At 35.5% G+C, this 15,905-nt stretch overlaps 1 protein-coding gene across 1 annotated transcript in view; it reads left to right on the top strand.

Annotated features, from left to right (window-relative positions):
- The window catches only part of LOC148943480 (uncharacterized), an 87,196-nt gene that overhangs the window by 34,009 nt on the left and 37,282 nt on the right, over positions 1 to 15,905 (top strand). Inside the window, exon 4 of the mRNA XM_089101146.1 lies at positions 7,820 to 7,964. Coding sequence (XP_088957272.1) covers positions 7,820 to 7,911 — 92 coding nt within the window. The 3' untranslated portion in view covers positions 7,912 to 7,964. The remainder of the gene's footprint in view (positions 1 to 7,819; positions 7,965 to 15,905) is intronic.

Raw genomic sequence — 15,905 nt, 5'->3', positions numbered from 1 at the left:
GAAAACAAAAAAATCTGGATACGCCCCAGTTTTCCAACACGCATAATTTAATAGCGTAGTTTTTATGAAGGTTGAACCCCTTCTGGGGTGTCCTCCCATTTTTTATTTCTTGGAATTATATAAGTTTTGCTTATGGTAATAACTTTTAAAGGTACGGTTAAGTTTAATATACATATTTGAATTTAAAATGAAACGGAGATCCATTCATTGTATCTATTATTTCCAAACTTTTGCTTTTGGCATGGGTTGCCCTTTGATTACAGGTCATTACTAACCTACTGTTTTGATATTGGCTTCTGCTGTAAAAGCTGCAACATTGTATTAAACAAATTAAACAATATAAAACATGTGGTTACGCCTAGGAAACCTTTTATTTTGAATAAACTAAGCTTTTTCTCCATTAGTGACCTTATGTCCAAAAATTTTTTTATCAATAACAATACTTTATACTCAACACTTTACAATAATGACAAGCACAAAGTTATTGGGAATTTTGGGAAAAAGCTAAAACAGAGAATTTTTTTTATTGAAAATGCGCCAAAAGGGGGATTTTTCAAAATCTAGTTGAGCAAGACAGTCTAGAAGGGTGGTGGTGATAGCATATAACTCTAGTCCCCTCCTCCGCAATTGGCTCCACTGCAAATATCTTGTAGTGTAAAATTTAAGCTAGGTTTGCTTAAACAGTCAGTCCAGCTAAATAATTCTAATTATTTAGCTATTGTTTCTAGGAGTCTATCTATTGGTCTATTAGAAATAGGAAAATTCAGAACAAGAGTTACAATATTTGAACTTTAAATTTGGTGTCAAATAGGGAAGAAGTTCCCAGAACGGGATAAAAATAAGTTTTTTTCGTAATTCCGTCATTAGAGAGACTCCAGTTTCTTTTTTTAAATGTATCTTTTTTTTGTTTTTGGATAAGCTTATAGGACCAGGAAGTTCAAATGTGGACCCAGGCAGTTAAAACATCTGAGACATTGAAGTTTTATTCCCAAGTAAAAGAGATATTTGGATTAGAACATTATTTTAAACTAGGATTATTGGAGGAGACACTAAGGACTTGGTTTCGGATCCGAGCGAATTGCCTGCCGCTAAAAAATAGAAAAAAGTATTTGAAAGAAAAAGGAATGCCCCAGATGCAGATGGGGGTTAATCTTGCCCTAGATGTAATCTAGGTATTGATGGTGTGGCTCATATTCTTGCCACTTATTGATTGACATCAATAAGTGAAATTTGACTTTATTTTGCTAGGGGGGAGGAAGTTATATATTTATGTTATTTTTCTTGTGGAGTGTATTTAAGAATACTCTGCTGTACGGCCTATTTTTTTGGCTGTTAATTTTGGATTTTTTGCGATGTAAATATGTGAATGTACGCATAAATCCCTTAAAGTGCCCAAATAGAAAATATATTATTAATATCTTTCTGTGGTTTCGATCAGATCATCCCAAAATGACCATCCACACCACTGCATTGCATGGTAGCGTCTGAAACCACTGAATATGTCCTTGTGAATTTGTTAGCATTCAAGACGTTTAAGTTATTATTCAGTTTAACAAAGCGAGTTTTGTTGTTGCTCACAAAATTAGAATTCGAAAGCTACTTAGCAAGGGTACGCCAGCAATAATTCAATACTTACTGTATTTTTGTCAGAAGCAAATCTCTTGTTCTTATCTTACTTCAAATTTATTGAAAGCCTCATATTTTTCATTTCTTGTTTTATCGAAGTTTCAATCGTAACACAACTCAACAGAAAAGGGGGGGGGAAAGGGAGCGGGGAAAAGAAATAGATTTTATACACATATTAGGTATTTAACATATATTGAATTGTGTAGATTACTTAGGAAAGGATACTGTAATGAAAAATTTGTACTTAGCAAGAAAAACAAATTTATTTCTGAAATATCACTTAGCTTAGAAATTATTGTCATATGACTTTTTCTTGAAACTACGCTTTTAATTTTATATCAAAATGCAGATCCAATATAATTCGCAATCGCAATACATAAGAAATCTTAGAGGAGACTGAAGGTTTTAGAGATTTGAGCTTGTTACAAAATGCAGAATAAGTACTAATATTTTTGCCTCCGGGTTTGAATTTTTGCTTTATTTTTTTCCGAGTTAGTTGAACTATTAAACCACTGCATAAACTCGAAATTTGCCATCGAACCAAAATTCAAAAATTAAAAAAAATATAAAATCTTAGCATGCTTTTCCATGTCTTTGCGTACTAGATTCAAGGTTCTTCAACTCTATGTAGGCTACTGTAGATACTTCCACATAAGTCTTAGTACTTGATTTCAATTAAAAAATTAAGATATTTCATTCATTTTAAGCAAATAATATTATATGAAATCTCTTTAAATTAATTAAGCTAATAATTTCGTGTTATACAGTCATGAACACTGGGGGAAATAAGGGGCCAGAGGACAATTGCCCCTTCTCCCTTCCCCATGGGAGAAAATTAAAATAATAAAAAGCCTCAGAAACATATACGACTAATTTATTTTCATGTTAAAATAAATAATACTACCTTTTAGAGCATTTAAACTGTATTGGTTTATTACCATCACGCCTAATCGTCGCAATACAAATTGCATTAGTAGCAAGCATAGTCCATCATTTCTTAATAACACTCATACATTTCGATATAAGAAAATATTAGGTGTTATTGTTCTCAATATTGTTTTGCTTAGTCTTCTTCTTATAATTATTATTAAAACTAGAAGCAAAGAACAAAAAAGAACAAGGTAAGGAAACAAACGGATTTCAAAACAAAAATAAATGGAAACTGCACTTAAATGGACTTATTTGCCGTATCTCAAATGTTATCACGGATCTATTTGCCACCACGATTTAGCATTGCATCTACAAAGGATGTTTTGCTACACTACTCTTAGCTCCAACTCCAACTACCGCTTCAACTTGGGTCATTGAAATTAAATATCTGGGTTGTAAATGAATCAGTCAGGGTCAATTCTAGGCTTACAAAACTATTAAAGATAGTTTATATTGAATGAGGCCATCGAGTCTGCTATCCCCAAATTTTCTAGATTATTTCTGTAATGGAGGTAGAGAGAGACAGAGAGAGAAACAAGAGAGAGAGAGAGAGAGAGAGAGAGAGAGAGAGAGAATATTGTATTTCCCATATCGTTTGTCGATTCCCAGATTTTTACGGTGGATGAACTTGGTCCACTGGCCCAGTACCTTCAAAATATTGAGATTGTTTTCTACAGTTTTTCATATTATTCATGTAATTTCTCAGTTTAGGGGGGGGGGGTGTTTTTAAAATTGGTACTCCCTAACAAACACCAAAAGCACGAAGAACAATAGGGAAATCTTTTTGTAAGACAGTGAAGATAATTTGAATGAATATTTCCGGCCTATATCCAAGGGTCGTCCTCAGCAAGACAAAAATATATAAAAGAAAAAAGACTCACAACAACATGCGACCAATCAAACCAAAAATAATTTTTTTTTCAAAGCAGTCCCAGCATCCTTACTTCAGCGAAGTTCAACCAGGGGGTTGAACCCTTGGTACTCCTTATATATCCCCCATGATTATTTATTTGGTAGGTTTCTTTCCTTTTACTGAAATCCCAGTTAAATGAAAGAAAAGAAAGCAAAGCATTTCAAAGTCAATATGCTCAAGCTTGTTTAGAAAACAGATTTACACACTGCAGAACTTCGATAAAACTTACAATATGACAAGATCTGTTTCTTCCGTTACCTGGATTGAGATTTAAGAACCAAGCATGTTTTTGCCTTGTATTGGAATCTTCCAGTAGTTGGTGTTATACATCAGTGCAATAAAGTGTGAATCCTATCAGCTTAATGCTCAAATATCAATTGGACAAATGGTAAATAAACAGGATTTGTAATAAATAAATAAACTATCTAATATACAGGAAAAGAGTGTTTTGTACTAATAACCAGACTTTGGGTAAGTCTTTTGTTATTTCTAGTAAAAATTATTAAAACGAAAGCTTTTGTAAGATAAGTGGACGACAGTCTTTTTTAAAGATTAATATCACTGACGATCACTTTTGATCAACTGAAGGAGTTTGGGATCTGCCATTTTAAGTTTTGTTTTAAGGGGCTGCATCATTTACCCCAAGGTAGAATTGCCTTTTTAAATATTAGGATAAGTCATGGAAACTCCTCGTTTCAGCAAATTTTCTGTTTAGAAAACATTTTCTTGCTTTTGATTTACGCTTTACAAACAGTGAGCATTCGGGAGAGGTAAAGAGGCTCCCTCCTGTAGTACTCCCTCCTGACAACTCATGATTTTGTTTATTTGTCATCATTTTAAAATAGGGATGTGAAAATGGTGACGCAAATTAGATTATCGTTTGCTTATGGTAAGACCCTACCTTGCTTCGCTAGCACCGAAAAAACTTTTGCTATGAATCTAAAAGAATAATTGGCATATTGAAAAATAAAATGTAGTCTGCACCTTAATATATATTTAAATGTTTATGATGAGGGAAAATGAATTGGGTTTGAAAATAAATACCGGAATATATACATCATTTATCCAAAGGTAGAATTGCCTTTTTACATATTATTATTATTATTTATTTCTAACCCACACTACACAGAGGTACAATACGTGGAGTATCACAGAGAAAAACACAAAAAAATGCAACGCAAATCATTATAGAAATCCAAGAATACCAGTTACAGAGTAACACATAAAATTTAAAAGAAACTAAAACAAAAGAGAAATAACGTAAAAGGAGGGGAAAGGGAAGAAAAAAAAACTCACTACTTGGTGAATCTAATAAGCAGTAACATACAGAAATATGGACACAATCTGTCATTATTGTTATCATTATTTTTACTCGCTCTTTAAAATACTAAAAAATGTGGAGTGACCAAAGAGAGAAAAACAAACAAACAAATTGAAAAAAATAACTTACGACTGAAAAAACCTGATAAGGTGATGGTGCGGAGAAAAACGGATACAAGCGGTATTTGAAAGCTTTCTATTTAGTGCTTCCAGTTTTACAGTAATGTCAGGAAGAAGAAATTTACTAATAATTACCCGGTTGAGGATAAGTCATGGTAACTCCTCGTTTCAGCGAATTTTCTGTTTAGAAAGCATTGTCTTGCTTTTGATTTACGCTTTATAAACTCTGAGCAATCAGGAGAGGTAGAGAGGCTCCCTCCTGTGGTACTCCCTCCTGACAACTCATGATTTCGCTTATTTGTTATCATTTTAAAATAGGGATGCGAAAATGGTGACGCAAATAGATTACCCTTTGCCAATGGTAAGACCTTACCTAGCTTCGCTAGCACCGAAAAAACTTTTGTTATGAATCTAAAAGGATAATTGGCATATTGAAAAATAATATGTAGTCTGCACCTAAATATGTATTTCAATCTGTATGATTGAATAAAATAAATTAGTTTAAAAAAAAAAATAGTAGCTCCTCTATTTTTCGACCATCTGCACAGATCCAGTGGCGGTTCCAGGGGTGGGGGGACGGGGGCGCGCGCCCCCCCTAAAATAGTCTAAAGTAGTGTCATTTACTTAATTAAAGCAAGTTTGCGTTAATTAAACTTGGTCCTAACGCAAGTTTTTCGGAGCAACCTGTTTTGCACCCCCCCCTAAAAAAATCCTGGATCCGCCACTACACAGATCAGCAGAACTACTAGGCATAACAATAAACTACAACCACTTAAGTACCATACGAACATATTCGTAAACTCCTTTGTGCCCTATTTTATGAGCGTGTTTATAAATTGAACTTTTTTCTGGTACTTACGTGTTATCCCGACCACATTCAAGAAGTGAAGTTAGGTTAATCAAAACGAAATATACCAAAATATGATGAGGATATAATCAAATTTATGGAAACTACAGCAGAGAATTAAGGAAAGCAGGCGGCCCAGAACGCACTGTATTAACCTAACCTAACGGATAACACATGGTCGGGATAACATGTGAATAGCTTTTATCTCATTTTCTATTTCTTTTGTAACTGTAAAAGTAGCGTAATTTAGGATTCATTTTTATGTGGTACGATAGGTATTTAAATAAACGAATACGAAAAAGGAAAATTACTAAGGTTGTATCAAATAGACGTGGTAATGCATGGTATATTGTATCTAGCCATAGTAAAAAAAGATATTAAACGTACTTTAGTCTCTTAATTTATCCCGTAAAAAAAATCAATTGATCATCCATTTTATTCATAATATATCTATTCCATTCGGATTGTAACTTTAAAACCGCAATTATGTTGTTTTCTATCAATATTAACGTTATTATTGTTTTCGTAATGGTACTTGTATGATATACCCCCTACTGCTCTCATGCATTGTCACACTGTAAACTGGTTTCTTTCGCTAGTTTCTTTCTACTTGGCGTGACAAAAGACAAAGAGAAGTGACAGAATAGATGAGAAATATATAATTTTGGCTATATATCAACACATTAGGGGACTGGGGTAAAGTATTTGGACAGTGTGAAATGAGAAAATAATTATTACTTCATAATATCAGAATAATTGTAGCTAACACATTTTGCATGCACGCCCGATGTACTTTACCCCTACCCCCACCCCTTATGGGCAAATATATAGTCCAAATTTGTTTCTAAAGTAGTAAATTTTTATCATACTTTGGTATATTTTATTAGGATTAACCTAACTTCACTTTTTGAGCGGTAGGGGGTAAATTATACAAGTACCGTCGTAACTTTTATGTAAAATCGTTTCTAGTTCTTAGTTTAAGATACAGAAAGCAAAGTTTAGCCTGAAAAATATCTGAATAAAACTCATGCTTAGTTTATCTGTTTTTAAGTTTTAACAACTAATAATATTTCCTAATGGTATCATTGTACTTCAATTTAAGTAATACTCTTTATATCATAAAGTTTATTAATTTTGCTCAGTTTTTTTATTATTTTTTTCAAACTGATCAGACGTATCAAGCCTATTTTGGCGTTTTACTGTAAAGGTTCAGGTTTTGACTTCGTATATTTATTTAATATTATTAACTTCACTTACCTACTCACTATTATTAACCTACTTTCACTCAGAAAGGTCAGAGCTTAAACAAAACGAGAAATAAAAACACGCTAAACATTTATCTAAAAACAACTATTTAAGGATTATAATGATAGCGTATGTTAAGGATTATATTATGTTAAGGTTAAGGATTATCCTATAATGATAACTAGCTGCTTTTCACTTTCAGTTATATACGTGAATAGCTTGAACTTTAAACTTGATTTTCTTTTCAATTCAATCCTGTATACATATAATTTTCTGTCTTGCAATTTTAGGACTTTCTCGTATTTTTGTTCAAGATTGAGTTAAACTGATCCACACATGTCCTCGTAAATCTCCTCCTCATTTTCAAAAAAAGTCTCTACGGCTGTAATTCGTATTTTACTTTCAGAAGTATCCCATTCTCTTTCTAATCTTCTTGGACGCTCTAGAGAATTGAAATCTCTTATAAAAGCATGGGCAAAAACTGTGCATCTCAGTATTGATCTAAGTATTGGATTTTCTCTTGTTCCAAATTATGAATCCAGCTAGCTCGGCATGACAAAATTAAGGCGGAGCTTAGAATTTAATTTCATTACTTCTTCTCTGATTGGGTGAAACCTATGAAATTACTTCCGAACTGAAAATTGAATAATTATTTACCTGGTTTTTTTTTCTAAGGCTTTAAAAAAATCATGTTAACAGATTCTTAAAAGGAAATTTCAAGCAAATTCAAGAAAAAAGATATTAAATCCATCTGTTTCCTCCATTCTATTGAAATTGAGTTTTCTGAATGAATTTAATCAATTTTTGTTCTGATCTAGAGTACATGTTTCAAACGGTAACAGAAGTCAACAATAGCTTATATACCTCGTGGGACAAGAAGGAAGGAAAAGGGGAAATTTCAATCTTATGAATTTCAGTAGTTTCATCGTCTAAGCCGTGTGAAACGGAGTTTCAAAATAAAAGGTGAGTCTTTCTTTACCTTGGCGTGTTTTACAAGGTTCAAATATTCATAAGAATGTTATATTTTCAGCCATTTCTTGAAAACTAAGGATGCCGACAAAGGTATTAGAATGACAAGGCTTTATTCCGTGTCTTGTTAATACAGTCACTTCCACGCAAGGCCGTATCCAGGAGGTTTAGGGGTTTCACCCCCCTCTAAAATTCTTGTTAACACCCCCCCCCCCCCGAAAAAATACTTTTGTAAAATACCCCCTAAAACAATCCTGGATATGGCCCTGATTCCACAGCATTTTCACTTCTATCGAAAATGGAGAAATAGACCAAAACCCCTGAGCCCTAAACGCTCTAATCGAACCATTATTACACGTTCAGAATCATAACTAGCGAAGCTTAAAAAGTGAGAAAGAGTGACAGAGAGACAGAGAGAGAGAGGGAGGGGAGGGAGAGAGAGGGAGAAGAGAGAGAGAGAGAGAGAGAGAGAGAGAGAGAGAGAGAGAGAACGAACAAAAGAAAGAGGGAATGAGAGAGGGGAGTGAGCCTAGAAAGATTTCAAAGAGATATACCCGATGCTTTTCTCTCTACTGTAATTTACCTTTAAATTCGTTCGATTAGTGATGATAGCAAGCTAGTAGTGAAAACACAGAGTGAGTTTGATTTTATACCCTTCAAAATGTCTGAACCTATGTTAAAAAAGGTGTATTTTATTGTATAATATGTGTTAAAGGCCTCTTCCATAGTTATAACCAAGGCTGGATTCTTCCCAGAATTGAATTCTGGCTTTGCTATTCCGATGAACACAAAGGGATGCGAACTACGCTATTGGTAAGAGCATGTTAAGACAGGGGTGGACATAGAGCAAAATCTTGGGGGAGGAGACAATATGACAAGGGTGCCAATAACAAAATTTTTGGGGGGAGGGGCAATGTGACAAGGGTGCCAATAATTGACAAAATTGACAAATATATTTTAAAAAAGAGTGAAAAACAGAAAAAAGGGAATAAGGTTACCAGAAAATATTTTGGAGAGCCCAGGGTTCCCCTGGCCCCCTGGATCCGCTACTGTCATAAGAGCTATTCAAGAGCTTCTAAGCTTCTTTTGACAGGGTCTCAGTTAGATAGCCCAAAGCAGTAAAAAAAAAACACAGTAGGTCAAAACCCCATCCCCAATCGTGTCTATCTAATGTAGACTGGGGCTAAAAAAAATGTAGACGGGGGCTAAATTAATCTATTAAAATCTGAAAACAACCCAAAAAAGTATTTTTGGAATCTACTTAGGGAGGGTGGGGGAATGTCCTCCCGGACTTTGAAAAATCACTTTTTAGAGATATTTTCACTCAAAATTGTCTCTTTTGGTATTTTTGTTTAAAAATTGAAAAAAAATAAAGATTTGCCACCCGGATTTTGAAAAATAACTGTTGCCCCCTGTTCATAAAATTATAGAAGTTGGACTGCCACCGAAAGATTCTCCTTAAGACACTCCCTGAAGTATCACTTGCGATTTACCAAAAACAAAATTTACTTTGAACGGTTTTCCTTTTTTACCGTAACATTAATGAACAAAAATTGCTCAAAGTTCCAGGAATTCTCTTTTGTTCTATGTCAGTAACACTGAAACCGTCATTTTAGTTTCATTGATTAGTATAATAGGCAGTAAGTTTTCATGAATATTCATTTGAAATGAATGCAATATCGATTGATGAATCATTGGTTGATTCACAAGTTCTCAACATTTTCTAACAAGTTCTAAACAAGTTGTGGCCTAAGTAAACCAAACAAGCTGCCTAAAAAATTACAAATAAAGATTTTGAAAGCCTTACTGAAGCATTTATACTTTCTTATATATTTATTTAGTTTTTATGTTGTATATATATCGTAACTAGAATTTATATATTTAACACTTTTAACCTAAATGGAATCGAAAGAATAAAATGATGGAAAAAAATGTACCCTTTCAAATCAAAACTAAGTTGAGAATCATTATGATTCTCACTATTTATTCACTATCATTTCTATAATAGTGATAGTTAATATACTATCTATTCATTATCACTATCATTCACTACCATTCACATTACTATTTATTCACTATTTATCACTATTTATTCTATGAAATTGCTTGTTCTTACCCTATAGGGCACAGTTTATTCTTGCGGACAATCCCGCTTGAAAAATTCTGCTTAGCCTACGTTCAATTAAAAAACTTGTTTTTTCTTTCTGATTGTTTTTCAAATCATGCTTGAAATCTCCCCCTCCAGGGAAAGTTTTTTGGGGAAATCAACACCTTCGTAATGGAAGTTTCTCCCGTAGAAAATCTTGCCCTGGACAATCCTCCAGAACATCTTCACATGTAAAATTGAGTCGTCAAAGAGAAAGTAAGACAAATAAAAAGAATTTTATAAAACAATTCTGGCATATTCCTTCCGTGTGAAATTCCCACTTGAAAGTTCACCCCTGAGAACTACCCTCCCTAAAAAAATTATCCCCGCTGAAAATCAGCCCCCCTCCCACGAAAAATGTCCCTATACTTCCCAATAAAAATACTATGTGTGAACAACAGACATATTTCATAACTTACAGCCCTTTCTCTAGGGGCTGTGAGGATTCTTATCATCCTTAAAGGCAAAGCTTTTGGAATTTTCACTATTTTGAACAAAATGATTATATAAAAAAATGTGATCGGACGACTCTTGGGAAAAATTGGCGTGGGAGGGGGCTATTTGACTTCCAATCTTTTTGGCAACTTGTATAACAATCTTATAAGGGCACTAAAACTTTTAATTGCCGTTAGAATGAGCCCTTTCCCGATCTTCTAGGATTATTGGCTCAATGCAATCATCCCTAGAAAAAAAACAACTCATCAGCAAATAAATACGAATCCGTGGTCATTCTTCTGGCCAAAACACAAAATTCCGCATTTTTGCAGATGGGAGCTTGAAACCTCTACAGTAGGGTTTACGTATACACCGAATTTGATGGTGCTATTTTCAATAACATCATTTACTTTTTGGGGTTCATCTCCCTTTTGAAAATCAGGCAAATTTTCTCCGGCTTGTAGCTTTTGATAGGTTTTAAACATAGTGAATTTTATATATTCGGGACCAGCATAAAAAGCCATTTTTTATGTTTCTATTGTTATAAGAAATCCGTTTTTGAACTATTTGGCCAAATCGCTCCTTGCTTATACTCCGTTACCACGAATTGTTTGACTAATGATAAAAATTCAAATTTCCACAATTGCCTAAGTAAAGAACGATGTTGGCACAATGTATTACTTATTTTTTGTTTTCTTTTTCCATACCAGGGCACTTCGTATCGTAGGAGTTGTCATAGAAACTTGGAAAAGGGCTCACTCCATTCGATTGGAAATTGGAACAGCTAGTGCTGTTTTTAATAGTCGAAAATGATCGGAAGGCATCTAACAAACCCTTCCACACCCACCATTTCCCGAAACACATCCAATGAAAATTTTGAGATAGCCATTTTGTTCAGCGTAGTTGATTTCCAGATAGAAATTATATTTTTGAAGAGGACACTACCCCACAGACCTCAGGGCAAGGGTTGTAAGTTATGCCTTGGGGACATATAAAGTTTTTATGGAAGGCGTGGTCATAAAAGCTTCAAAAAGTGCCCATTCAATTGGAAATTCAAAGGGCTAGTGCCCTTTTGAATAGTCGAAAGTGATTGGAGGGCAACTAACTCCCCTCTCGGGCCCACCTTTTCCCCAAACACATCCAATCAAAATTTTGAGATGACTATTTTGTTCAACATAGTTGAAAATTCTGGAAATTAGGTCTTTGAGGAGGACAATCTCCCCCCCCCCCACAGCCCTCAGGGTAAGGGTTGTAAGTTATACCCGGATAAGGTTTTTATAGAAAGCATGGTCGTAGAAACTTCAACAAGGGCTCATTCGATTGGAAATTGAAATAACTAGGGCCCTTTTTAATAGTCGAAAGTGATTGGAAAGCAACTACCACCCCTTCCAACGCCCACCATTTCCCCAAACACATCCAATCAAAATTTTGAGATAGGCATTTCGTTCAACGCAGTTGAAATTTCTGGAAATTGTACCTTTGTGCCTTCAGGGCAAGGGTTATAAATTATGCCCTGGGTGTATATAAGGTTTTTGTTGAAATCTTTGTCGTAGAAACTTGAAAAAGGGCTTATTCGATTGGAAATTCGAAATGCTAGTGCCCTTTTTAGTCCACCTCTCACGCCCACCTTTTCCCCAAACACATCCAATCAAAATTTTTAGATAGACATTTTATTCAACGTAGTTGAAAGTTTTGGAAAATAGGTCTTATAACCCCTCCCCCTCACTGCCCCCAAGGCAAGGTTTGTAAGTTGTGCCCGGGGGGCATATAAGGTTTTTATAGAAAGCGAGGTTGTAGAAACTTCAAAAAGGGCTCATTCAATTGGAAATTGAAAGGGCTAGCGCCCTTTTTACTAGTTGAAAGTGATTGAAGGGCAACTAAGCTCATGCCCACCATTTTCCCAAACACATCCAATCAAAATTTTGAGACATCCATTTTGTTCAACATAGTTGAAAGTTCTAGAAATTAGGTCTTTTAGAATGATAGCCCCCACAGAGCCCTCAGTGCAAGGGTTGTAAGTTATGCCCTGGGGGCATGTAAGGTTTATATAGAAAGTTATAGTAGAAATTTCAAAAAGGGCTCATTTGATTGGAAATTGAAAGGGCTAGTGCCCTTTTTGATTGTCGAAAATGAGTGGAGAGTAATTAACCCCCTCTCTCGCCCACCATTTCCCAAACACATTCCTTCAAAGTTTAGAGATAGCCATTTTGTTCAACGTAGTTGAAAGTTCTGGAAACTATGTATTTGTGGACGGCAAACTCCCCAGAGCCCCGAGGGCAACGGTTATAAGTTATATCCTGGGGACATATAAGGTTTTTATAGAAAGCGTTGTCGGAAAAACTTCAAAAGGGGTTCATTCAATTGGAAATTAAGAGGACTAGTGCCCTTTTTAATAGTCGAAAGCGATTAGAGAGGAATTATCCCCCCTCTCATACCCCCCCGTCCCCCCACTACATCCAATCAAAATTTGGAGATAGCCATTTTGTTAAACGTAGTTCTAAATTCTTGAAATTAGGTCTTTGAGGATGACAACCTCCCCCCCCCCAGCCCTCACAGAAAGGGTTGTAAGTTATGCCCTGTGGGCATATCATTTTTTTATTGAAAGCGTTGTCGTAGAAACTTCAAAAGGGCTCATTTGTTTGGAAATTGAAAGGGCTAGTGCCTTTTTTAATAGTTGAAAGTGATTGATGAGCAACTAACAGCCCTCTCACTCCCACTATTTCCCCAAACACATCCAGTCGAATTTTGAGATAGCCATTTTGTTTAACGTATTGAAAGTTCTGGAAATTAGGTCTTTGACGATGACAACCCCTCTCACAGCAATTAGGATAAGGGTTGTAATTTCTGCCCTGGGGGCATTTAAGGTGTTTCTATAAAGTGTTGTCATAGATACTCAAAAAGGGTTCATTCGATTGAATATTGAAAGGCCTAGTGCCCTTTTTATAGTCAAAAAGGATTGGAAGGCTTGAAATTTTTATAGTAAAGATTGATGTGGGTACAATGTATTATTTTTTTTGTGTTTAGACCAGGGCACTTCGTATCAAAGGATTTGGCGTAGGAGCTTCGAAAACGGCTCATTCGATTGAAAATAGAAAGGGATGATGCCCTTTTTAATTGTCGAAAGTGATTGAAAGGCAACTAATCCCCCTCCCACGCCCACCTTCCCATTTGCCCAATATGTTTAAAAACTAAATGTTGCCTTAAGATTAAATCAAAATGCCCTGTGTTAGTGATAATCAAATAGTTCGTGGTAACGAACTGTAAGTAAGGAGCGACCCGGCTCAATGGTAACCGAAACTCTAAAAAACGGAATTTTGATACCAATAGATACATCAAAAGAATTATTTTTTAATGATGATTTCAAATATATAAGTTCATCAAGTTTAGTCTTACCCATTAAAAGTTACGCGCCTGAGAAAATTTGGCTGATTTTCGAGAAAAGGGGGAGAGACCCCCTAAAAGTTATAGAACCTTAATGAAAATCACACCATCATATTCAGCGTATCAGATAACCCTACTGTAGTGGTTTCAAGCTCCTATCTACAAAAATGTGGAATTTTCCATTGTTTGCCAGAAGAAAGATCACGGATGCGTGTTTATTTGTTTTTTTTCTTTTCCCCAGATGTGATCGTATCGACCTAGTGGTCCTAGAATATCGTGGGAGGGCTCATTGAAACAGAAATTAAAAGTTCTAGTGCCCTTTTTAAGTGATCAAAAAAATGGAGGGCAACTAAGCCCCCTCCCACGGTCATTTCTTCCCAATGTCACCCGATCTAAATTTTGAGATAGCAATTTTGATCAGCATGGTCGAAAATATTATAACTATGTCTTTTAGGATGACTTAATCCTTCGAAGCCCCCAGGAAGAGGGCTGAAAGTTATGAACTTTGCCCAAACATATTGGTTATTGGAACCCGGTTCAATGGTAACCGAAACTCTAGAAAACGGTATTTTGATACACATAGATACATCAAAAGAATTGGATGTTATTGCTGATTTCAAATGTATAAGTTTCATCAAGTTTAATTCTACTCATCAAAAGTTACGCGCCTGAGAACATTTGGCTGATTTTCGAAAAAAGGGGGAAAGAACCCCTAAAAATTATAGAACCTTAATTAAAATCACACCATCATATTTCGCGTATCAGAGGACCGTACTGTAGAGATTTCAAGCTCCTATCTACAAAAATGTGGAATTTTCCATTTTTTACCAGAAGAAAGATCACGGGTGCGTGTTTATTTGTTTGTTTTTTTTCCCCCAGGGGTGATCGTATCGACCCAGTGGTCCTAGAATACCGTGGGAATGCTCATTGGAATTGAAATTAAAGTTCTAGTGGCCTTTTTAAGTGACCAAAAAATGGAGGGCAACTAGGCCCCCTCCCACGGTCATTTTTTTCCCAAAGTCACCTGATCAAAACTTTGAGATGGCCATTTTGTTCAGCATGTTCGAAAATATCATAAGTATGTCTTTTAGGATGACTTAATCCCCCGAATTTCCCGGGAGGAGGGCTGAAAGTTATGAACTTTACCCAATGTTAACATATAGTATTGGTTATTGGGAAGTATACAGTACAGACGTTTTCAGGGGAGATTTTTCCTGGTACTGGGGGGGGGGTGGGGGGTTATGTGGGAGGATCTTTCCATGAAGGAAGTTTTCATGGGAGAAGGGACATTGCTATGAAGGGGACGCCGGACTTCCCAGCATTATTTAACCCTTTCAGGACGGCATTTATTTCTAGATGACAAATATTTTTTTTTCCATTGGAAACTTATTCACGATAATTTTCTGTGATTTTTAGGTATTTTTCTAAACACCCAATTCTTACCATTCATTCCACAGCGAAATGGGATCTCCAGATCCCGCCAGTCTGTTAGCTACTAAATACATCTTTGCTGAAAACTACTATTATATTAAAAGAATCAGACTACACAACAGCTTGTTAACTAAAAGTAATATTTATTAGAACCTTTTTCACTTTTTTTCGTCTGATACTCAAGAAAGCAGTTTTTTCTTTGAGGGAGCAGACAAAAATACCACAATATCTGCAATAACTGTTTGGACAACACTCCTTCTTTTTACTGTCGCAGAGTTCACAACGAGAACCGGAATATTCAGCTGACCAGACAGGTAAATGGGTTCCAACGTTCCCTAGACGAACATCATCCGTGACGCTGAAAGTTACCTTCCTTCTTTTCAGGTTCTAATTTGTCATCAGTAGCTAACTGAGGTTAGGAACGAGAGTGTCTCCTTGTCGTCTATATAGGTGGCTTACATTAACTGTATCAGGCCTCTGGATAACCTTCTTTGTAACTCTATCTTTGAGACTCTTGCCCCCTAACTTTTCACTGCTTGATG

The sequence above is a fragment of the Artemia sp. Qi Xiang Cuo genome, chromosome 15, assembly GCF_049724085.1.
Source record: "Artemia sp. Qi Xiang Cuo chromosome 15, ASM4972408v1, whole genome shotgun sequence".
Lineage (NCBI taxonomy): Eukaryota > Metazoa > Arthropoda > Branchiopoda > Anostraca > Artemiidae > Artemia > Artemia sp. Qi Xiang Cuo.
The sequence above is the reverse complement of the archived record's forward strand: the minus strand, read 5'-3'. Positions and strand labels throughout refer to the sequence as shown.